Source organism: Cupressus sempervirens, chromosome 7 (assembly GCF_028749045.1).
Source record: "Cupressus sempervirens isolate cs-2001-9-10 chromosome 7, ASM2874904v1, whole genome shotgun sequence".
Lineage (NCBI taxonomy): Eukaryota > Viridiplantae > Streptophyta > Pinopsida > Cupressales > Cupressaceae > Cupressus > Cupressus sempervirens.
The window spans coordinates 110766293-110789611 of record NC_143124.1 but is presented as its reverse complement, the minus strand read 5'-3'; the positions used below and the strand labels follow the sequence as shown (position 1 = coordinate 110789611).

Here is a 23319-nt window from a genome sequence, read left to right as displayed (position 1 = left end):
TGGATTTGATGAATCTGAGTTGACAAGTTTATTCTCTTGGATTGTGTGAACTAGGTGGAAGATAAGGTTGATGAGCTGGTGGCATAGAATTCAAGGTAAACTATTTTAAGGCAAATTCAATGTGGATTCTACGAGAAGTTTCTAGAAGATATATGGAATATAGGGTAGATACATTGTATCCTACCTAATCCATCCAAACCCTAAATTGGATGATGGAGAATGAGCAAAAAAAGATCTTAATTTCCTATTTATAGGAATGGTTGCTCATGAAGCAAGGTTGTTATGTGTGAGAACCTAAGGGAGAGAAGGAGTTAAGGGTTTTGTTTCATCAAGTGAGCTAAGAGAAGATTCTACAATGGCATGTTAAGCAAGAAGGCTTAAGGAGATGAGTGCTTGAATGGTGAACAATCTATCAGAGTTGCAAAGTATGAAGGTCAAGTAGAATTGAGGACTAAACAAAGATCTGTAATTTGAAAATGAAGTTGTAAGTTGTATTAGATCAAAGCTCTACAGTTACTCTCTAACAATTGTATTAGTCTAGGGTAAATCCTTCGGATTAAGGTTGACCTAACAGTCATTTGTAAATCCTTTAACTAGTTGGCATTCCAAGTGAATGGCCTACAGTCCTCTAACAAGGCTCACTCCTAATAGGGTGATTGAAATCCCTTATCAGGGTCACATTTAACAATGTGCATTGCAACCTTTAATAGGGTCCGCCTTTCATAGGGCATCACTTCAAAAGAATGGAAAGAGTAGCATATTACTACTGGTTTTTCCCAAATTGGGTTTCCACATAAATCATTGTGTCATTTGTGTTAATGATTTTGTTATGTTTCATGTTTACATTTTTGTAAGTTGATTTGATAGTGACCTACAAGTTTTAAGTGATTCTATAATCTTATGGATGCATGCATGAGTGTAAATGTTTTATGGGTTCAATAAGTTGTGAAAAGTTTTATTTATACATCTGGACCTTGGATAACTAATTCACCCCCCCTCTTAGTTGTTCTAAAGAATTCCAACATAAATGAAATATATTTCACCCCACCGACATTCCAATCATGATGACATGCAATAAAAACATGAAAAAAGAGGAAATTTTCATCTTTTATTTACTTAATGCTTTATTTAATCTTTAGCTACTAACATCCATTTTATGTACAAATGAATGACATAATCTAAATCCCATGTGCATCCATAAAATATTTTTAGAGGTGTATAAGTCATATTTATTTTAATGCACTCCTATGACATTAGTCAACAATGTTTTTATATGTATCTTATTGTACAACATCTACCTTCTTGCATGTATGCATAAGTCCTTAAAAGTAGATATAATACAAAATACTTAAGAGCATTTTTAGAGTGTTCATCAACCTGTACAACAAATAATAGAAGCATAACTAATTCCATTATGTGTATGACAATCATTTCTCATTCAAGGTTGGTGATAAAATCTAGTTTCTTTTTTTGAAAGAAGCATATTAAATTTGACATAAGAAAATGAATACTCTACACCATCTTGAATGCAACTAATGAGAATAATTTTCTTCATAGTACACTAGTAAATTAGGATCTCATGCATATGACAATTCTCTCTCATTCAAAGTTTGGGACAAGTTCTAGTTACATTTTGAAAGAAAATCTACATAAGAAAATGAATTATATTGATCTTGCATGTGATGGATGTGAATAAACTTATCTTATTTGATTCTTGTTCTAATGTGGAACTCCTTATATCATCCTCTTCTTTAATATATACTAAAAATGATTAAAACATGAATGTTGAGCATCATTATATATATTCAGAATCAAAATTAATCAAAAAAAATTGTCATGCTAACCAATCATATATCATCTTTTTCGATAGTTAAAGAAGACAAATATATAATTTAGACAAAAAGTATAGTACTCAACTACTTCAAATATAATTTCTTCAACCTGAAAAATGGAAAAGCAAAAATCATTAGGGACCGTTGTGTTGCAGGTATAGGAATGGAGAATAGGAATGCATATTGGGAATAGGAATAGCTATTCCAATAACAGTTATTTTTTGGAATGGATATAAGCTCCTTTTAGAAGCAAAATGGAAATATGTATTCTTATTCCCTAAGATAAATTAGACAAAAGTAAGAATTTAATCATTTAAGTCGATGTCAATAAGAATTTAATACTTAGCGCTAATGTCGCTAATGACCCCACATGTTTGGTCTCACATTGAGAGGGGTCTAATGTTTTCTTCACATACTTGACCAAAGCCAGAACTTGTCGTTAAAAATAAAAGAAAGAGAAGGGAGAATCTGACTCTCCAGTCTTTTCTTACTTTATTTGCCCAACGTAACAGTCAACATGATGAAAATAGATAGGACCGGTAGATAATTATCGGTAGAGAAATCGTTAGAATGTGGTCCAAATTTGTAGAATATGTGGACTCTAATCAACAGCCCCCATCTCGACCATTTCTGCTATAAATAAATTTTAGATTTGTGAAAAAGTATCCAATTCTATGATCATACACCAGCTGTGACCTGTGTTCTCATTTTGCACTGTTGCGACGGATCGTAATGAAGTCCACAAGTTTAACATTGTTAGTTATCATGAGTTTCATCGTCTTATTCATTTGCTGTACACAGTCGAATACCGAAGGTAAGATTTGATTAATTTCCACTAATTTTAACGCGATTGAAAATGGGGACTTAGTTATTATAATTTTGTTGATTTGGGCTTCTGTGTAGGCTTTCTAAGCATCAACTGTGGTTCTTCCACAAACCGAATCGATTCCGAAGGTATACTCTGGGTTTCAGATATCCCTTTCATCAAAAGTCGGAACGCTTCCTTCATTAATGATCCATCTACAGCCAGTCTGCAGTATCAGACATTCGCCTATTTTACAAATTTGGCGACGAATAAATATTGCTATTTAATTGCAGTAAAGCCTGGTATTCTTTATTTGGTCAGAGCTACATTTTTTAGTGCACCATTGGAAACTGTTATTCCTATTTCTAGTGTCTTTGATTTATTTATAAACGGAGTCAAGTGGACTAAAATTGATCTAAGGGATACGCAAGATGTTTATTTTCGCTATGAAGAAATTATCTTGGTCGCCAAGAGCGAGAATCTATCTTTATGCCTAGCTCGAAATTCACAAACAGAAATGACCAGCTATCTTTACATTTCAACGATAGAGTTGAGGCCACTGAATTCTGCATTGTATAATTCAACCGACCTCCACACAAGCGCATTAGTTCTGCTTAAAGGGTTGAATTTTGGGACCAGCAATTTTATCACGTAAGTGTAATTATCACTGACTTTTCTTTAATTTTGATTGTCCTCCAGTTGTTCGATATTAGCTCAGACTGATCAGATATGACGCCGCGCTCTGCAGCTAATGAATTGAATAGGAAATATTTTTTCATTTTTTGTTTACTTTTTTATCTATTTTATGATTGAGTTATTTTACAATTGTAGATACCCAAAGGATGATTTTGATCGCTTCTGGCAGACATATTCATCGACGAACTTTGATAATATCGAAACAGTGGAGGAAATTATTGTGAAGGACTTGCCCAACCAACCACCTCTAGCTGTATTACAGACGGCCATTACAACGCAACAAGTGGGCGACCTTGTAGTCCCATATGCACTTCCACCTGTCTATGAGGGTGGCTTTTATTATTTTGCACTTTATTTTTGCAACATTAAGGAAACAAACCTATCAGTGAAGGACGGGTTCAAAGTCTTCATTAACAATAATCGGATAGTAGACTGGCTACGTTTCACTTCATTTCTGCAATGCCAGGTTGTACAGAAGATTTTAGAATTTGGCGTCATTGTTTCCGTAAACATAACATTACGTCCAGGGGAGGGATCAGACACACGACCTTTTATAAATGCGGCAGAAACGTATCAGATCAGGGACATACAGAATATAACACACCTCGAAGATGGTAACTTGTTTATATTTCTCTTCTTGAGCTCATAATATGTTGCCAAGTTCTAACATGTTTCATGAACTGTGTGATGCAGTAGCGGCTATCAGAAAAATAGCAAATTCAATCAACGTTCCAGATGATTGGTACGGAGGAGATCCATGTTTGCCCGCAGGTTATTCATGCATGGGAATCGTTTGCAACGAGGACAATCCATCAAGAGTGATCATCCTGTAATTTCTTTCCCCTGTCATTTCTTTCCTCAAAACGCTGAAAATAGCATTTAATTTTATTGTAATGTATTTCACAGTAGAATCCTCTAATATGTTTGCTTTCAACTCGTTGCAGTAATCTAACAAACTTCGGCCTCAGCGGCAACATCCCTTCAATGATAGCAAGCTTAACAGCACTGACAGACTTGGTAAAATTTCAATAGCCTCTACTTAATTCTTTTAATATCTAAGTCATTTATCTCGTTCACAGTCAGAGTGACGAAATTTATGGTATCATTTCCAGCTGCTAGGAAGCAATAACTTGTCAGGTTCTATACCAGACCTCAGTTCTTTGAAGAATCTTACAACACTGTAAGAAATCTGACTCCTTATCTGTTGGTAGACTATGATGTATTTGTATAGATGAACGACAATGGTAATATCTGTGTGGTAATGTCTGGTTACTTTTGTTTTATCGAAAGGGAATTGCAAAGCAATCAACTTACCGGAGGAATCCCAAGATCGTTGGCGAAGCTTCCTAAGCTAAATCGATTGTATGTTCATGACTAATTACTCTGATATTTTCACATTGAATATCTACGCAAAAAATTATAGTAGCAATAAAGGTCGATCTTTAATGTGTGCCTCAACTTTTAAGCAGATATTTGGAGAACAACAAATTGGATGGACCTGTACCCCCAGAGTTGAAGAGGCCTAGATTAGACCTTCGGTAAGTTGAATGGAGGATTTTGCTTATTTTGCATGTCCTATTTTATTTCACGTTATGGCAATTTCGTAGCGAACCTAGAGCACGGATTTTACAAAATACGCCTAATCTTTTATACTTATTGTTCACTGAAGAGTGACTCCAAGTCATTATCCAGCGGTCAAGGAAAGCCACAAGATGAAAAACTGGATTGTGGGTTGTTTGGTGGGCTTACCGCTAATAGTGGTGCTTGTGTCAATATTTCTATGGAAATACATTCATACACCACGAGCTCACATCGAAGACCGTCCGATTATTCCACGTCAAGTAGAACGTGGAGGTATCGATTTATGGTTTATCGCATACAGCTAATTAAGTATTACCAATGAATATAATTTCTATTTCTTCTACTTTACTTAGCGAGTTTGACATCTGATTACATTCTACTAGATGGAGACCACGCAAAGCGGTATTACAGATTGGCGGTAGAATGTACAGAGGAAGAAATTAAGTCCGCTACAGATAATTATTCTACATTGATTGGCAAGGGAGGCTTTGGGTCGGTGTTCCGTGGCGAACTTTCTGGACGTGACGTTGCAGTCAAAAAACTCTCAGACACTTCTGATCAGGGGCAACAAGAATTTGAAAATGAGGTTTTCCCTCCCCGACTCACCTCTTTATTTTATCCTTCATCATAAGATATTCTTTTATAATTCCTATTTCCCACTAACATAATTTTCTTGTACATCTCTCGAGTGTAGGTAACTCTGCTGTGCCGGTTATATCATAAGAATCTTGTCAATCTTATTGGCTATTGCAAGCAACCTATCCAAGCGCTGGTATATGAATATATGCCCTGTGGAACGTTGAAGGATCATCTATATGGTAAAAATTATTCGAATCACAATAGATAACAATAAAATAGATTGCACTCAAAAGTTGCTAAGATGATTAGATGCCTACTGACAGGAACGCCTGAATTGGAGAAATCGCTTGATTGGAATACTAGACTCCGCATTGCTTTGCAAGCTGCAGAGGGTAATTTTAATTTAATTAATAAGATTAATTGATTTATATTTATTTATTGCAAAATAGAAAAAATTTCTGTATATGAGATTGCTTTGCTTAATTGCCTGTTATTTTGCTCATGCTCTTGCGCTTACATTTAGTATCATGGATTTCGCGTTATTTCAGGTCTGTTATACCTGCATCAAGGTTGTAATCCGCCAATCATACACAGAGATATAAAGTGCACTAATATACTTTTGGATGAAAGGATGACTGCAAAGGTTGCCGACTTTGGTCTTGCAAAGTTGTTGGACATATCACAAACACATGTTTCAACAAGGGTCAAAGGCACCCTTGGCTATCTTGATCCCGAGTATCTCCTTCTTGGTCTCCGTTAAATTCATTCTGTCACTAGACAATATTGCTATAATCAAACCTATTGTATATCACTAGCACTGATCTAATAATAGAAAAGTTAATATTGCAGATATTTTAGGACATGGTCGCTAACTGCAAAGAGCGATATATATAGTTTTGGAGTGGTTTTGCTGGAGATAATTTCTGGCAAACCACCAAGTGATGATATAGTAGCAAAGGTAATCTATTTAAGTCGTGAAGAGTGAAAAATTAGCTTTTACAATCTCTATTCTACGCTTATCATTTAGTAATATATATAGGATGCTTATTGGGTTTATTTCCAGGCAAAAGAGCTAATTTCGTGTGGACGAATAGCGGAGCTTATGGATTCTTCTCTGAATAGCCGATACAAATTATCAAGTGCTTGGAAATTTGCAGAGGTGGCATACGCATGCGTTGCAGATAAACCAATAGACAGACCGACAATGAGCACAGTAGTAGAAGAGCTAAAGGAAGCAGTGGCCTTTGAATTCAATGATAACAGCCAGTCTGCACATATTCGTAATACCACACTCAATGAATGCGATTCGGATATGATGCCGATGGCGAGGTAGTAAAGGTGCTATCCAAGTATATACTTGTGCATTGATTATGCTTTATAGGCATACTGTGTGTCTTTTCTTTTGCTTTTCTATGTGTTCGGTGATCTAGATACCTTAGCGTTAATGTTCTAATGGTAGTCAATAATAATTGTTGTACATGTCGCAAGTCTAGTTGAGTTGTTGACAACACAAGTTTAGTTTAGGATTGAGTTAAAGAGTTTTAGTTTGAATCAAATTCTTATGGTAGATGTGTTACATTAGGTGTCTATAAATTTTAGCTAGCTATCAAGTTTGTGTGTGTTGTTGTAATTAGCAGTTATGTAGGAATGTTGTTGAGTCAAGCTATTGTATAAATTGACATCTATTATTCAATAAAAACAAGTCAGAAGTTGTTTTTTCCTCCTTGTCTCTACTATTTTACTTTTCCAATATGGTATCAGTGCCATCTCCATTTCAAAAGAAGTTGCTGTTGTGAGAATGTAAGTCTCATGCTATTGCAGATTTTGTTGTTGTGCAACATTAGTAGGTATCTTCATATTTTTTATTTTAGAAATTTTGAAAATGGATATGCTTGTAGAAAAATATAATGGTCAAAATTTTCATACATGCAAATTGAAAATTGAAATGCACCTAATGAATAAAAGTTTGTTGGGCATAGTTAATGGCACTAAAATAGTACCTACAGATGCTAAAAAACAAATTGATTGGGAAATCAAAGATGAGAAATCTAAGTCTATTATTGGTCTCACTCTTTTAGGTTCAAAACTACATCATGTTGATTTAGAGAAATCATCTAAACAAATTTGGGATGGACTAACTAAGTTGTTTGGAGAAAAAACAACAAATGCAAAATTTTCTTTAAAGGTGCAGCTATTTAGCTTTAAAATGTCTCATGAAATTACTATGTCTAACCACATTAGTAATTTCAGATTTCTAATCAAACAACATGCTGAAGTTGGTCTTGTAATTGATAAAGATGATGCTAAAGTTATCTTGCTAAATAGTTTGGCTTCAAAATATAGCAATGTTGTTTTTACTCACAGTCAAATGTCATCATAGACTTTAGAAGATGTGATTTCAACACTCTTGGTTGAAGAAAAGAGAACAATTATAGAAGATTCAAGAGAAAATACTCAATTCATTCATGAACTATACTCAAACAACAATATGGGAAAGAGAATGTATGGTAAGAAAGAAATTGAATTCTTTTATTGTAAAAATGTAGGACATATTGCAATGAATTGTAAAATTCATGCAAATGACCTTCTCAAAGGTAGAATTAAAGAATCATCAAATATAGTTGTCCATGTTGAATCAATTGATGTTAGTAGTGATGATGATAGCATTGAAAATGAAGATCTTGTTTTATTTTGAAGAATTCTATACTCTGAAAATAGAAAATATTTGCTAGAGGCTAGATGTATGCTTGAATAGTTTGATGTGCTATAGGATCGGAGAAGCTATACCTTTAAGAGGGTTATGAGGCATTCCATATGGAGATGGTGTGTCCAATAGCTCAGGGAGATCTGAAAGTTTGGAAGCTTGACATCATTTATGAGACATTTCATGTGGAGATGGTGTGTCTAATGGTAGATCTATTACATTAAGTGTCCATAAACTATAAATTATGAGACATTTCATGATAGAACCATAACTATGAGAAAGTCTTACTCATGTATGACATATTTTCGAAGTATAATTTCTAGATAATGTTTCCTTTATTTGTCACATTAAATGGGGGTGTTGGAGTTAATGTTCCAATGACAGTCAATAATAATTGTTGCACATGTGGCAAGCCTTGTTGAGTTGCTAGCAACACAAGCTTATTTTAGGATTAAGTCACAAAGTTTTAGTTTGAATCAAATTCTTATTGTAGATCTGTTACGTTAAGTGTCCATACATTTTAGTTAGCTGTCAAGTTTGTGTGTGTTGTTAATCCTGAAGTAGTTTGTTGCCAATCTAATAAGCAATCATTTAGGAATGTTGTTGAGTCAAACTATTGTATAAATTGACATCTATCATTCAATAAAAACAAGCTGGAAGTTTTCTCTTTCTCCTTATTTCTGCTATTTTACTTTTTCAATAAGATTGAGAAGTAATCAAGTTATTATTAATCCTTACATGGATGGAAGTCATACAAATCATGTGGTTGATTTTATTTTAAGTCAAGATAGTAGCAGAAAAAGTATTGCTAAATATTTTTAATTTTTTGAGTTAATTTGCAAGGTCTTTATTGTTTTTTTGTGTAGTTTTAGACATGCAAATTCATTTTTGTATGAGAAAGTCCATTTTTTAATCTTCTAAAATAGATTTCAAATACATAGTTATATTTCTATACCCAGAAATCTTTGAAGATGAATAAACAAATAAAATTTTAATTAAACATTCATGGTTTTACTAAAAAACTTGGGAATAAACTTTGTAATATTCTCAAAACTAAGGACTGTAATATTTATGTTTTTTCCAACATCAAAATTCTGTTATTTCAATTTAAGAACTAAACTATTGCACATCAAATAAGATGATAGGAGACAAGAAAATATACTAGCGATCGCACCAAAGGTACAATGGGCACGCTGAAGTGTACTAATGTTTTATACAGTAAAAATGGAAGTCGCAGAAATTGAAATTGACATTTGATAACCATGACTACAGAAATTTGCCAAAAATCCATGTCATATGTTCTTTTGGGTTCTACCCTGCAATATAAATATTCACAAAAAAAAAAGGATGGAAAAATGTTGATTGCATTGTAGCTCAAATTCTATGGTTGGCTTAGAAATTTAAAAGGTAGACCATAACGTAGAATAAATTTGTTGTGATTTCAGACTAAAGGAAACCATTCATTTATTGTTGTACATTAAAGGGGAAAATATACATCTATCAAACTTCAACACAAACATCCTAATTTTTCTTAACATTCACATTGCTCCGCCCTTATGAAAATGATAATAGGTACGTCCAATAACGAAAGAATTCAGAGGCTTTTTCTGCAATCTCAGACTTTGGACACTATTGGACATATACAAAATTAAATCTACAATCACCGTGCTCCTCCTCTTGAACTCTTCTTCCTTCGCCTGAAATTCCTTCTCCGTTTTATTTATATCCTACAATCTAGCAACATAAAGGTTAGAAACTTAGAATAAACTTTTAAAATGATAATTGCGATTGAATTCTTAGAACATATAAAAAGAAATAGATACACAATTAAATATTATTTCTTCAGACATACTCTGACTGATACAAGTGAAATGTGACCCACAGTTGCACCATGGTTATAGCTGAAATCTGTTGGCTCAAGGGTTAGACGCGAAAGCCTTGAATTGGCAGTAGATGGGACACTCTTATGTTGTGAAAGCAGAAGTAACTTTTTAGCATATTGAATGATAACAATGATGTCACATTACTACATGGCTATTAAAATAATAAATTTAGGAAACATAAATGAAGACTGTGTATAGTCACTATTCCTGACAATAGTAAATGTGTTGAATTCCAATGTTTATGTATAATGTGGCCACAACTGATGACGTAAGATTTCCCTATCCAGTAATGATGCTGACTTATAATGTGGCTGCAATTGATGATGTAAGATTTCCATATCCAATAATGATGTTGACCTCCTTGGAGACCCTTCTATGATCTTGTCTGTATCGAAGTGCTTGGCTTTGAAATTGCAAAGTGTTTTGTTACAAACTTGGAAATATCAGGGTATCCCCATCCTCGAGGCTCTCTGCTTGGCCAAAAATTTTGTAATAGATTCCACATAAAGCACATGATAGGAAATATACAAATAAGAACATAAGGACATTAATAGATCCTTGCATCTGGAATAGAAAGGGAAGTTAAGGGTTGTGGAATACCACGAGCTCAAAAAGGGCATTAAATTAGGAGAAGCAATGTAAAAGAATGGATTGCAAAATCAAACTGGCATCATATTTGCCTAACATTATCAAAAAGAAAAAAAATCTTAGAAAGGATGGAGAACTATTAATAAATTCCAAAATGAGAATATTCAAAAGGTTCCAACTAGTGGCTGAAGTAGGGATCTTCATTGTAAACTAAAAAGAGAGAGAAAGAGATGGATGGGTAAAAGCAAAAACTTGTGTCACCATTTTGTAAAGAAAAAGGCTAACAAAAGTATACTTGGTCACCTTCAATGACATAAAATTGGTATTATTATTTTGAATTTGAAAATGAAGTAAACTAATGAAATCTATAAAAATGAATAAAGTTTAGGATTATAATTTTTGATAATTATTTAGAATAAGAATTGATAATTTTTCCTAATTTTTATAGATAATTTTGTAACTGCTAAAAAATGCTAAAAATTAGAAGTCTAGTTCCCACCACAAAACTATATGAAATTTACCTTATTTCCTTTTGATCTCAGACTATTTTATAGAGAACATATATCTATATATATATATATATATATAGCTAGAACAATCAAAATAAAAAATAAGCTTTAGACCAATATTTTGTCTTTTATAATGATTTAAATTTCAACTCACTTGAAATCGATAGTTATCATTTCCCACCACATTTTTAAAAATATATCTATTCTAACCAGGAGAAAAATTATACATTCTAGAATAGGACTCACTCCTCTAGAACGTCATATAATTTTTAAATTTTTTTGATATGATTTAATATTTTTTTCTTTCTCAAAACTAATATCTTTTTGAGTGTTAAAATACATGCTTGTAGAATTTTTTAATTTAAATATACTATATCTAATTAAAACACTATAAACTCTATATATTGTTGACTCTGAGCTCTATAAATTAGTTTTCATATGTTATTAAAACAATATCATAAAAAATAGTAAGAGTTATTGAAACACCACCTTTTTGAAAAAAAAAAAATTTATTTCTTTAGTAATTGGACGGTATTCCTCCTCCTATCTCTTTTGATCTAGTTTGCCCAGATGAGAGATCTGTTCCTAATGATGCTTGTGGGGCATCCCAAGTTGTAGTATATCAGAACTATGAGGTCCCTGTAGCTCATGTGACAGAGGCTCTCATGACTCCTGCAGTGTTGGAGGATAATGATGTTGTTTTAGCTGACTTGGTTAAGGATGTGCTACCATCAGGAAAGGGCAAGGGTTCTCATCTCTCCTTGGGGTTGATGTCTCGACCCTTTAAGTGGGCTTCTTCTACTCCTCCTCTAAGGAATGGGCACAAAACAGACCAAGAGAAGATTAAACTCACAGGAGATATATTGATTGAGTCTGGTTCAATGAAACCTTTGGATTCTCATTTTCCCAATTCTACCCAATGATGATTATTCTCTCATGGAATGTAAGGGGGTTGAATAGCATCCCTAGACAAAAGGCTATTCATAACTTGGTGGTTGATCATAGCCCTGATGTTTTTTGTATCCAAATGACTAAGCTCTCTGTGGAGTCTATGGTCCAACATGCCTCTAGTATTTGGTCTCGTGGTCAATGCCAGTATGTTGGGGCAACAGGTAATGCGGGTGGTTTAGCTATATTTTGGGATCCTCAAAAAATTTCTCCTCTTGGCTAGATGTCTTCTCCCTCAGCTCTCTCTGTGGTAGCTTCTGCTCTAGACTCAGGAGAGGTGATCATGGTTACTAATGTGTATACACCTGTTGATCTTGTGGGAAAGGCGGAACTTTGGGAACATATTCAATATGTTAGAAATTGTCATCCTTATCATCCTTGGGTGTTAGCAGGGGACTTCAATTCAGTTTTAAGTCTGGAGGAGAAGCATGGTGGTTTGGCTAGATTGGGGCCTTCTTCTGCTCTTCTTTAGCAACATATATCTCTTTTGCATCTCTCTGATGTTAAGCCTTCTAATGGTCTCTATACCTAGAATAATCGCAGGACTGGTGTTGCTGCTATCTCAGAACATCTGGATAGATTTTTTGTTTCTTGCTTCTGGGTTAGTGGCACCCTTACTATCTCTTCAGAAATCTTTGATTGGAGGGGTTCAAATCATTGGCCAATCAAATTTTCTGCTATAGGGGCTAATGTTCCAAAGCATCCTCCTTTTAAGTTCCAGTTGATGTGGCTTCGGGACTCCTCTCTTCATGATTGTGTTTTCTGTTGGTGGAAAGATGGTGCTCCTGCATATGGTACTGCAATGTTCTCATTTTCTAAAAGACTTCAATATGTTAAAAGGCAGCTCAAGATATGGAATAGGGAATGCTTTGGGAACCTTCACTTTATGAAGAGGCTTGCTCAAGAAGATCTTGATGTCATCACAAGGGAGATTAGAGATCGAGGTTTCTCAGAGGATCTTGGCAAGGCTGAATCCCTTACTTCTAGAGCTCTAGAAGAATGGGAACTTCGAGAGGAAATTTTTTGGAAGCAAAAGGCTAGAGTTGATTGGCTCCAGGAAGGTGATCATAACACTGCCTTTTTCCATAAAACAGTGCAATCTCATCGAAATCAGAGCAGTATCTCTTCTTTGGTTAATTCTCAAGGTATCCAACTGAATTCCTTACCAGCTTTGTTCCAGGAGGCTATTTGGTACTTCTCTACCCTCTTCTCTGAGGACTCTCCTCCTACTGATAATGAAGAAAATCTTATTTTGTCCTATATTCCTTCCCTTATCACTCAAGAAATGAATGATTATCTCATGCGTCCTATTTCTTTGGAAGAGCTGGAGGAGGAGGTCTTTGGCATGCCTAAGGGGAAGGCTCCTGGTCCTGATGGCTTTCCAGTTGAATTCTTTCAGGAATTTTGGGACATCATTAATCATGATTTGTTGGAGGTGGTTAAAGAATCCTATGTTAGCAAGCAGATGCTTCGAGCTTTGAACTCTACATTCTTGACTCTTATTCCTAAGAGAGAGGGTGCTAATCAATTGGAGTTTTTTAGACCAATTGCCTTATGTAATGTGGTTTACAAAGTTATTACTAAGTTGATTGCTAAGAGATTGAAAAGTTGGCTTCCCATTATTATCTCAGAAGAATAAGGTGGTTTTGTTGCTGGTAGACAAATTTTGGATGGGGTGGTTATTGCTACTGAGGCTATTCACTCTATGGCTACTTCAAGGGAGAGAGCCATGTTTGTTAAGCTGAATATGGCTAAGGCCTACGATAGAGTTAAATGGAGCTTCCTAAGGAGTATTCTTCTTTCTTTTGGATTTACCTCTAACTGGGCGAGTTGGATTATGAGTTGTGTTACTTCTGCCTCTCTTTCTATTCTTATTAATGGTCAACCTTCTCAACTATTTGGTGCTTCTAGAGGCCTCTGCCAAGGTGACCCTCACTCCCCATATCTATTCATCATCATGGCTAAAGGCTTGGGCAGATTCATTAAGCATCAGGTGTCCCAGAATTCTATTCAAGGCTGGCAGTGGGGTAATGGCTTACCTTCTCTTTCCCATCTTCAATTTGTTGATGATTTTGCTCTTGTTGGTCTTGCTAGGATCAAGGAAGTTGAAGCCTTTCGACATGCTTCGGACGTTTATTTGGCAGCTTCAGGCCAAAAATTTAATGAGCAAAAATCTTCCCTTTAATTTTTTAACACTCCTGATTCTATTCAACATAGGATTGTTGGTATCCTACAGTTTCAATTAGGATCACTTCCTTTGACTTATCTTGGCATCCCTATTGTTGTTTCTAGGCAACCATGTCTCTTCTGGAAAAATTTGATTACCAAGTTTCAGGATAAGGTAAATCATTGGACTCATTGATGGCTTTCTACTACTGCCCGGGTTACTCTTCTTCAAGTTGTTATCCAAGCTCTTCCTACTTATCGAAGCATGGTTCATGCTGCACCTATTTACTTTCTCAAGGAGTTTGATGTTCTTTTTCGGCAATTCCTTTGGAGTGTTAATTTGCGTAGTACTAAATGGAGCTTGGTTAATTGGGCAACTGTTTGTAGGCCTAAAAAGGAGGGTGGTCTTGGTCTTCGATCTGCTGTATTGAGTAGTCAAGCTTTGGCTGCTAAAATTTATTGGCGATGATGCTCTGGACAACATCAACTTTGGGCTCGTATTATCACTCATAAATATTTTCATGGTGCTGATCCTTGCTCTGTTTCTGCACTTCCTCTTGAAGGTCATGGAGCTCAATGGTTTGGCATACTTTGAAGACAGGTGCGATGTTGGTAAAGAGGGGTCTGTTTTGGATATGTAAAGGAGGTTCTCAGGCTTTGTTTTGGTTTGATGCTTGGGATGGATTCCCTTCCATTTTATCCATATACCCTCATCTTCAGCCTCTTAGTGACTCTTTTCTTGCCGCTGGATGGGATAAAGTGGCTCATTACAAAACTCCTTATCAATTGGGACCTGTTGTTGGTTACAGATGGAAGAATTCTTCTGATTGGCCTCCTAGAGGTACAGACATGGATCTTTAGGAGCTTTCTCAAATTTTGGCCTCTAGAGAGTGTTCTTCTTTGCTTGGTCCAGATGTTTTGGCTTGGGGCAGTACCTTGTCTGGTAAATATCATGTCTCTACTGCGTATCAAGAGATAACTAGACAATTATTTGGGGATGCTGAGCTCTCGTGGTGGAAGCAAGTTTGGAATAAAGTTTCTTGGTCCAAGTGCAATTTTTTCATGTGGCTAGTGTCTCACAACCATTGTCTTACCTGGGATAATCTTTGTAAACATGGATTTCAGGGCCCCTCTTATTGTGTTTTGTGTGGTAATGGAGAAGATTCTATCTCCCATCTGTTCTTCCATTGCTCCTATTCTACTCAGATATGGCACCTTTGGTGGAGCGCTTGGGGTTTCTCTTGTTGGCATGCTTCCTCTTTGCCTGAGTTCTAGACCCGCTTGGGTACTGCTCCTCCAAGTCTTCTTTTCTCCATGCTGCTTGGATTGCTGGCCCATCTTTCATGCTTTGGCATATCTGGTTGGAGAGGAATCATCGCATATTCCAAGATGTTCGGCTTGGTGTTTTGCATCTTTGGTGGAAAATATCACATTCTCTTCAGGAAACTATTCTTGTGAAGTGTGAGCTTGATGGGGGTATGGATCCAGTTGATCTTGCTATCTGTAATCGTCTCAATTTTCATCTGCAGGATGGGGTTGCAGCTCATAGGTTTCCTTCTATGTCTAGGCAGCTTCACCATCAGAGAAAGGGTCGGGTTAATTGGGATGGGCACTGGACTCCTCCTCCCTATGGAGTTCTAAAAATTAACGTTGATGGTTCTTCCCGTGGGAATCCTGGTCCGACTGGTATTGGCAGAGTGGCTCGTTGTAGTTCTGGGGATGTTAAATTTTTCTTCTCAGTTCATAAGGGTTATTATTCTAACAATCTCATGGAAGCTCAAGCTATTTTATATGCTGTGGAACAGTGTTGCTTGCGGGGATGGAGTAAGATTATCTGTGAGTCTGATTCCCAGATGGTGGTGAACATACTTTCTTCGCAAGAGTTTGATGATGTTAGTTGGCAGCTGGCCACTGTTGTTAAGTAGATTCTTTTCTTCTCTTCCTCTTTTCAGTTCATTAGGTTCACGTATATTCCTCGTGAATGGAATAGAACTACTGATTGTTTAGCCAAATGGGAATCTAGTCATGATCTGGGTTGGAATATTAGGGATAGGAGGCAATTGTCCTTTGAGATGGTGCAAGAATTTGATGATCTTGTTGCTCAGGATCGAGCTCCTTGTTGAGCTCTCGTTGTTGTATTCCTTTCTGTCTTAATAAATTTTTACCCCTCTTTTTGCAAAAAATTGGATATAACTAGTATAAAACATGCATTTAATAGACATTTCCAATTGGAAAAGTGTGAGACCATATATAACTTAGCTAGAATTAATTTTTCTAGATCATATGTTTGAACAAAATATATTTATAGATAGAAATACTCAAATTCTGTCATTCTAATAAGTCAACCTAAAAGGTGACACAACTTTGTACTATTACCTGGATATTTGGATTATTAATAGTGTGCAAATTCACCTAGCTTGAATGGACACAAATATTATGAAAATACAAGTCTTTAAATTGCCAACTCTAAATAAATATGTTCTTAAATATCCTTAAATTGTCAAACTCATCTTACATATCCATATTTTTATATATTAAATTTGAAACTAATGAAGAAACCAAGGATTTCCAACTTGGGTAAACAAAGATCTTGAAAGTTCCATTCACGTGGTCTCAATGTTTTACAATACCATGATATGAAATTAGCCAAAAAGGGGTGACAATATAATTCTTTGAATCAATTCAAGATTATTCTACTCTCTACTCATAGTAGCTATGACTCAAAATTACCTTTTTTGATACTTCTTGTTTAATAAAGAGGTGTATAGACAGAAGTCAAACATAAATGTGAAGAATACTATAGCGCTCACACCAAAATTCGATAATTTATTCATAATCTTGCTTCTATTTTCATCAGAAAAGTTTTGAAAAGACCTCATTTAGGATGGGTAAATTGGATATAATGATACTCCCCTTCAATTGAGTTTTAGAAAAGAGAAAAGTGGCTTGTGCCAAGGTAGAGATCAGCATTGATAAAGAGATAGTACTCTTAAAACCATCTCACAATAAGTTCTCAATCCTTTATTTCCTACAAGATGCTTCATTGTAGGGTAGCCATTGTAGCAGGAAATTACCTCACAAACATACCATGTTAAGGTGGATGTCTTAATTGCTTCAAATACTAAGATTACAATTTCTAAGTGTTTATTATGAGGTTCAATATATTATTTTATTGTATTGTTGGGCTGAAAAATTGAGGTTGTATTGGCTAATAAAAGTTTAGGAATCTCTATAACAACCAACCAATATAAGAGGTTTAGCAATCTTTGTAACAACCAGCAAATATAAAAGGCTAATGCCATTGGTTGATAAGAAAAGTAAAACATTCTTTTTACGACCTAGATTAACATTTTCTTGATTTGTACATAACCTATTGCTTGATATGATAATGTTTAAGGTTGAAATAATTTAGTGATAATCTCCAATCATGGACAAGTTGATTAGAGCAATGTTTTCTCTTGCACCAAGTTACTAAACACTAGTTTTAACTTTGAAACTTCAATCAATCTGGGGACTAAACTTCAACAAATGAATGAGCTCTTCCAAGTTCTACAATCAAACTTGGTAATAAAAAGGAAATATGTTTACATAGAAAAAAAAAAGAGTAAATTTTGACATAACTATATTTCTCAATACAATAGTATATCGAGTAAGACTACTACATTATTGCTCAATACAATAGTGTATCAACAAAGAGTACATCTCAACCCATATGACTAGAAGCATACAATTGGTATGACAAATAAAAGTTTAGAAAATAAGTAGGTCTCTCATCATTTAAGGTGGGAAACAAAAAATGTATAGGAAACACTAAAGAGTTTACCATCAATAACAATTTCTAGAATATTTTTTCACAACCAACCTAAGCCTAGTTAGGCAACTTATAGTCACTAAAATGTATCTAGAATTTCTCAACAATGAATGTCATACTTCTATAGAAGAAAGGAAGATACTTATGAAATGTGAGGTATCTAAAAAGTATTCAAACTTAAGAGCATTTTTTTGAAGAATTAGGTATTGGTTTAGGTGGTCTGAAATGATAAATGGTTTCATTAAAAGGCCAAATATCTATAAATTACAAACTATTGTCTAAAAATATAGTTATTCTGCCTCTAGGAATAAGAGTTGGAACTAGAGGAGGCAAGCATGTATTTGAATACTTCTATACCCATGCCATTGTAGTTGAAAAAATTCAAAATAAAACTAGATCTGGCCAAAGAGAGTTGGAAATATAAAGTCATATTTAAAAAAAAATCAAACATAACCATAGTATGCTAATTTCCAATATTGATAATAATCTGTATATATTGGTCAATCCATTCTAATAATTCTTTTTCTTTCTACATTTTAACCATCTAACTTCTAGAATAGGGACTATAGAACATGGGCTATGAAATCAAGATTGATGTAATGACAAGTTTATGATCTAGACTCAATTCTCTAGCAGATATCTTGGAGAGGAAGAACACCTAGCTACTAAGAATGCTAAAAATATATGAACATTCCATTTGGTTATGTGGGCATGCAAAATAACATTGTTTTATTTCTAGAATATCAATTACCATAGTAATAAAAATGTATATATGATAGAATTACACTATTGTATATTGTCATTTTATGTAAAGATCCACAAGTAAGCTTTAACTTCTGAGAATGGGATTCAAACTCATCAACCAACTTTTAGCATTATCAATGCATGTGCTTCTACCTAATTTTCATTCCAAGGGGTATGAACATGGAAGATGCCATAATCATTTTACCATCATGATTCTTTGTCTCTAATGATACACCAAGTCCCAACTCTTCCTAGGTTGCATCTATAGGCTTTCTTAACAAACTTCAACCTAGATGGAATAAGAGGATACCTCGCTTTGATCTTGAGACCTAATGACCTTAAGAATTCATTATAGTTTCCCTTTAATGGAGGATACCTTTATTTTAGTCCATTTGGTTTTGTTTGTAAAATTTTGAGGATGGACCACTCTAACTTAATGGACAAGACATTGCTATAGATGTGAAGTCCACAAAGCAAATGGTGAGAAAGCATACACATCCAAAACAAATCAATCAAAGTGTAGGGCAGTAGATGTTTACATTTCTATCAGATAAAATTACTGCACACTAAGAAAACTACCATTACTGTAGAGATAAAGGAAACATACAATATCCCAGCTTAAATTGCATTATTGAAAATAGAAATAAGGTAAGAGTCCTTCAAATTTGGTTTATCCATATGTATTTTGAACTTTTTCTTGGTTCCTAATAGACTTGAAAAGAGCTCTAATAATAGCTTCAGTACATATCTAAAGCTACATGTTTTTATATGACATATGTTAGATCACTTACTTGAGGTATAAGAAATGTTGGTTTGACTAGACTATTAAATTGATGGCAGTAATAACTAGCTTTTTTCCTTGATGGAAGTACTAACTAGCTTTTTTAGGAAAATAAATCATATTTTGTACACTTTTACATGATTTATTTAGCTATAACTCACTAGAACATAGCGATCAATCGAACCTTTTAAGAAGTAAGAGCCTTGGTGCGTGTAACCTGAAATCACAAATAATCAATATTGTAAATTGAAGTAAAAGATTGGTATATGTACACAATCAAGACAGAACAATACTCTCTATTTTTTCTCTTTGGAAACTATGTCCCTTCATAAAGATGTATATAGAAGCCAACACAATCTAGGCATCCAAGCTACATACCAAAAATTAGAGAAATGGGAAGAAGATTTCTCCTACAGTTGGTGTAGGTTGGCATAGCTGAAAGTGTATAAATTGTTGTCAAATGAAATGGCTTCAAAAAATTAAAGTGATCATTACCGTACATAATGGTTATAGGATACTTACCAAATACACTTGTTGAGAAAGTTTTTCTTTAAAAAAATCTATGGATATCCAACATAGAATAAAGAGAGAGGGGTTGGAATTTGAAATTCCCAATTTGACATGCACCAAAGCATGTGAAGAGAAGGGGAAATTTTAGGTCTTGCATTTATGATTGCTGTTAAAATAATATTTATTTAATAATGTAGTAACTGGGTGTTTATTATAATATCTAGAAACATCTAGTTACAAGGAAGACTCATAAAAATTTCCCTACTATAGCCTCTATAGAATTCTCTAGAAGGCTGAACACATCTATAAATAGATCAGCCTACCCCATACATGGATGTAAGAAAAATTAATAGTGTTTATTGAATCAACTTCTAGGTTTCTTGGTATATCTTTACTTTGTTCCAATCTATTTTGTTTCTCTATTTTAACTTGGTTATGTTGTTATAAACCTGTTATGTCTTTTCTTAATAGTCCATCATGGTATTAGAGCATTCTTTTCTCTTTGGGCTATGAATATATGTTTTTTCTGGCTAAATCTGTCACTTGCATGCTATAATCTGGGAGTGAGCAACACCAACAATTCTTGTGGCAAAAAGATCAATAAAACAACAAAAGAAAAGACATTGTTCAACAAATTTGTGAGAGGTTAACAATTTCAATGTAGGTATTAATTGTTTTTAAAAATCTCTTTCAATCTCATCCCAAAAGAAGAGAATTTGATAATGGAACCACTCAGTGTTACTCTACCCATAGTTAAATTAAATGGAAAAAGTTATTATAATTGAGTATCTCATATTGATATCACATCAACTCTTCAAAATTATTATGAAATTGTGACTGGTAATGTAAAGGTTGATGATGGTTTGTTAAAAAATGTGAAGTTAGTCATTTCATTGAAAACAAATCTACTTTATGTATCTCAAATTTCAAGTCAAGGCTAAAAAATAGAATTCTATAATGATAAGTTCTTAATCAAGGATGTCAATGACAATTATAGATTTATTTCAATTGGTAGAATGAAGAATGGATTGTATAAGTTTCAAGAATTTATTTCTAAATGTGGAGATAAACATATGTGTGCTATTCCCCAATATGATGATATGAGTAGGTTATGGCATGAGTGTTTGGGGCATGTTAATTTTCAAAGTCTCAAGCTTATGGAGAGATTATAAATGGTTCATGGGCTTCCAAAGATATCATCAAATCGAAATGTATGTGAAAGATTTACAATGGGAAAAGAACATGTGAAAAGTTTCCCACAATGTAAATCATGGAGAGAAAACACTTTTCTACATTTAGTTCATAGTGATGTAACGGGTCCTTTTGAAACACCTTCAATTGGAGGATCAAGGTATGTTCTTACTTTTATATATGATTATGGAAAAAGAATTTGGGTGTATTTTCTACAAAAGAAAGATGAAGTGTTTCAAAAGTTTAAAGTGTTTAAAGCTTTGACTGAAAGAAAGAGTGGAAAGTGTTTTAAAATAATAAGAACTGATAGAGGGACTGAATATATGAATAAGGCCTTATTATATTTTTGCAAAGAACATGGCATAAAGAGGTTTGTTGAAAGTAAAAAAAAAACTATAATAGAAATGGCTAGGTATATGCTTCACTCTAGAAATCTAGAAGCTAAATTTTTGGCTAAAGCAGTTCATACTATCATAATATATCTCGAATAGAATAGTGACTAAGGAAGTTTTGAACATAAAACTAGAAGAGGAATGGAGTGGAAGAGATCCTATAGTATCTCATTTTAATTTTTTTTGTTGCAATGCATATGCTCACATTCCTGATGAAAGGAGCAAACTTGAAAAGAGGAGTGAGAAGTGCATAATGGTTGGATATAGTGAGAAATGAAAAAGATATAGGTTATACAATGCTAAAACTAATGAAATCTATATTAAAAGAAATATATGGTTTGATGAAGATGTTAAGAATGATAACTCTCCAACATTATCTTTCTTTCCAATTTTGATTGATGAATGTAATATCCCTATAATAATGAAATTTGACATTAAATCACTAAGTATTTGACTAAGAATGAAATGATCATTAAAGATATCTAAATTATACATCAATAGTGATATTCACCATCTATAATAAATTATCAATTATTGGGTAATAAATAATAATGTATTGATTAAATATCATATATAATATAAATAGTTAAATAATATTAAATTACTTAAATAAATAAACAATATTTAATAAATAATAAATAAATATGTACTTGTCAAATACATAAATATATGTAATAAAAGTTACTAAGGTTACCAAAGCATAAGGATAAATGACACATTAAGAAACTAGACCCCTTCATAAATTAAATATAATACTTAACAAATGTGCCACATGTATGGGTGGATAATGTGCTAGTGAGAAACAATGTGACTGATGGACTTGGTGGAATATAAATACTACCCACCAATTGGGAAAGAGGGGAAAAGATAAGGGGAGAAGAACACAAGCAACAAGGAAAATTGAACACATCTCCACATGACCACATGACCAAGCTAGGATAGTTACCGTGTCACATCAGAGTCATGGACCGCGTGAAGTGTAGAGGGATCACTTGCCCATGTCATTCCCACAATTGAAGGGTTTAACATCATGTCGAGGTAGGGGTTGGTAATATAATTACAAGTCATGAAAATATGTGTATAGTTAAAAATGATTAATTAAAGTGCAAACTGTCTTTATTTTTAAGATGTAATTATTATTGATAATATACATGTTAGCTATAACTTATGATTATAGAAAATAAGGATAGAAGAAAAGATTCATTAATTTTATAATGAATGCATTATTTATAATAATTGGAATATACATAAGTTGTGGTAAATTATTTATATGTATGTTATATAAATGATATAAATAAATTTTATTCTATAATAGGAAGGTTATGTATATGATACATATATATTATGTAATTATAAATTGTATAACAAATAATGATGTAGATCATAATTAAAATTTGTGACAAAAAATTAAATGAATATAATAACTTGATCCAAGTTCAACTTGGTGGGGAATGATCCAATTATAAATTGGTGGAGGGCATTCATTGCAAATATCATGGAATTATCCAAGGTTATCACTTCATGTATTTTGTATCAGAGATGGGTTCATTCCCATTTGGAAATTATGATGAAGTAAATGGAAAGCTCATGGTGGACCAC

The 23319-nt window shown here is 33.9% G+C and overlaps 1 protein-coding gene across 2 annotated transcripts; it reads left to right on the top strand.

Moving 5' to 3' along the window:
- Window positions 1-2391: 2391 nt before the first annotated feature.
- LOC149545737 (putative LRR receptor-like serine/threonine-protein kinase At1g67720) lies at window positions 2392-7214 on the top strand. Of its 2 annotated transcripts, none has more exons than XM_089790807.1 (15): window positions 2392-2646; window positions 2736-3288; window positions 3469-3947; window positions 4027-4162; window positions 4278-4350; window positions 4446-4513; window positions 4624-4695; window positions 4803-4871; window positions 5003-5187; window positions 5298-5500; window positions 5609-5732; window positions 5817-5885; window positions 6042-6228; window positions 6343-6451; window positions 6557-7214. In XM_089790807.1, exons 1-15 carry the CDS (start codon window positions 2565-2567, stop codon window positions 6824-6826), a joined length of 2679 nt encoding a protein of 892 aa, XP_089646933.1. In that variant the 5' UTR covers window positions 2392-2564; the 3' UTR covers window positions 6827-7214. The 2 variants fall into 2 exon arrangements, with proteins under 2 accessions (XP_089646933.1, XP_089646932.1); XM_089790806.1 differs by having other exon boundaries at window positions 2478-2646; window positions 6533-7214.
- Window positions 7215-23319: the final 16105 nt, after the last annotated feature.

Bases quoted from the DNA above. Each gene is read 5' to 3' on its own strand.
- LOC149545737 (XM_089790806.1), top strand. From the start codon at position 2,565: ATGAAGTCCACAAGTTTAACATTGTTAGTTATCATGAGTTTCATCGTC. The intron at 5,886-6,041 runs GTAATTTTAATT...GCGTTATTTCAG, and splicing joins TGCTTTGCAAGCTGCAGAGG to GTCTGTTATACCTGCATCAA. The intron at 6,229-6,342 runs GTATCTCCTTCT...TTAATATTGCAG, and splicing joins CTTGGCTATCTTGATCCCGA to ATATTTTAGGACATGGTCGC.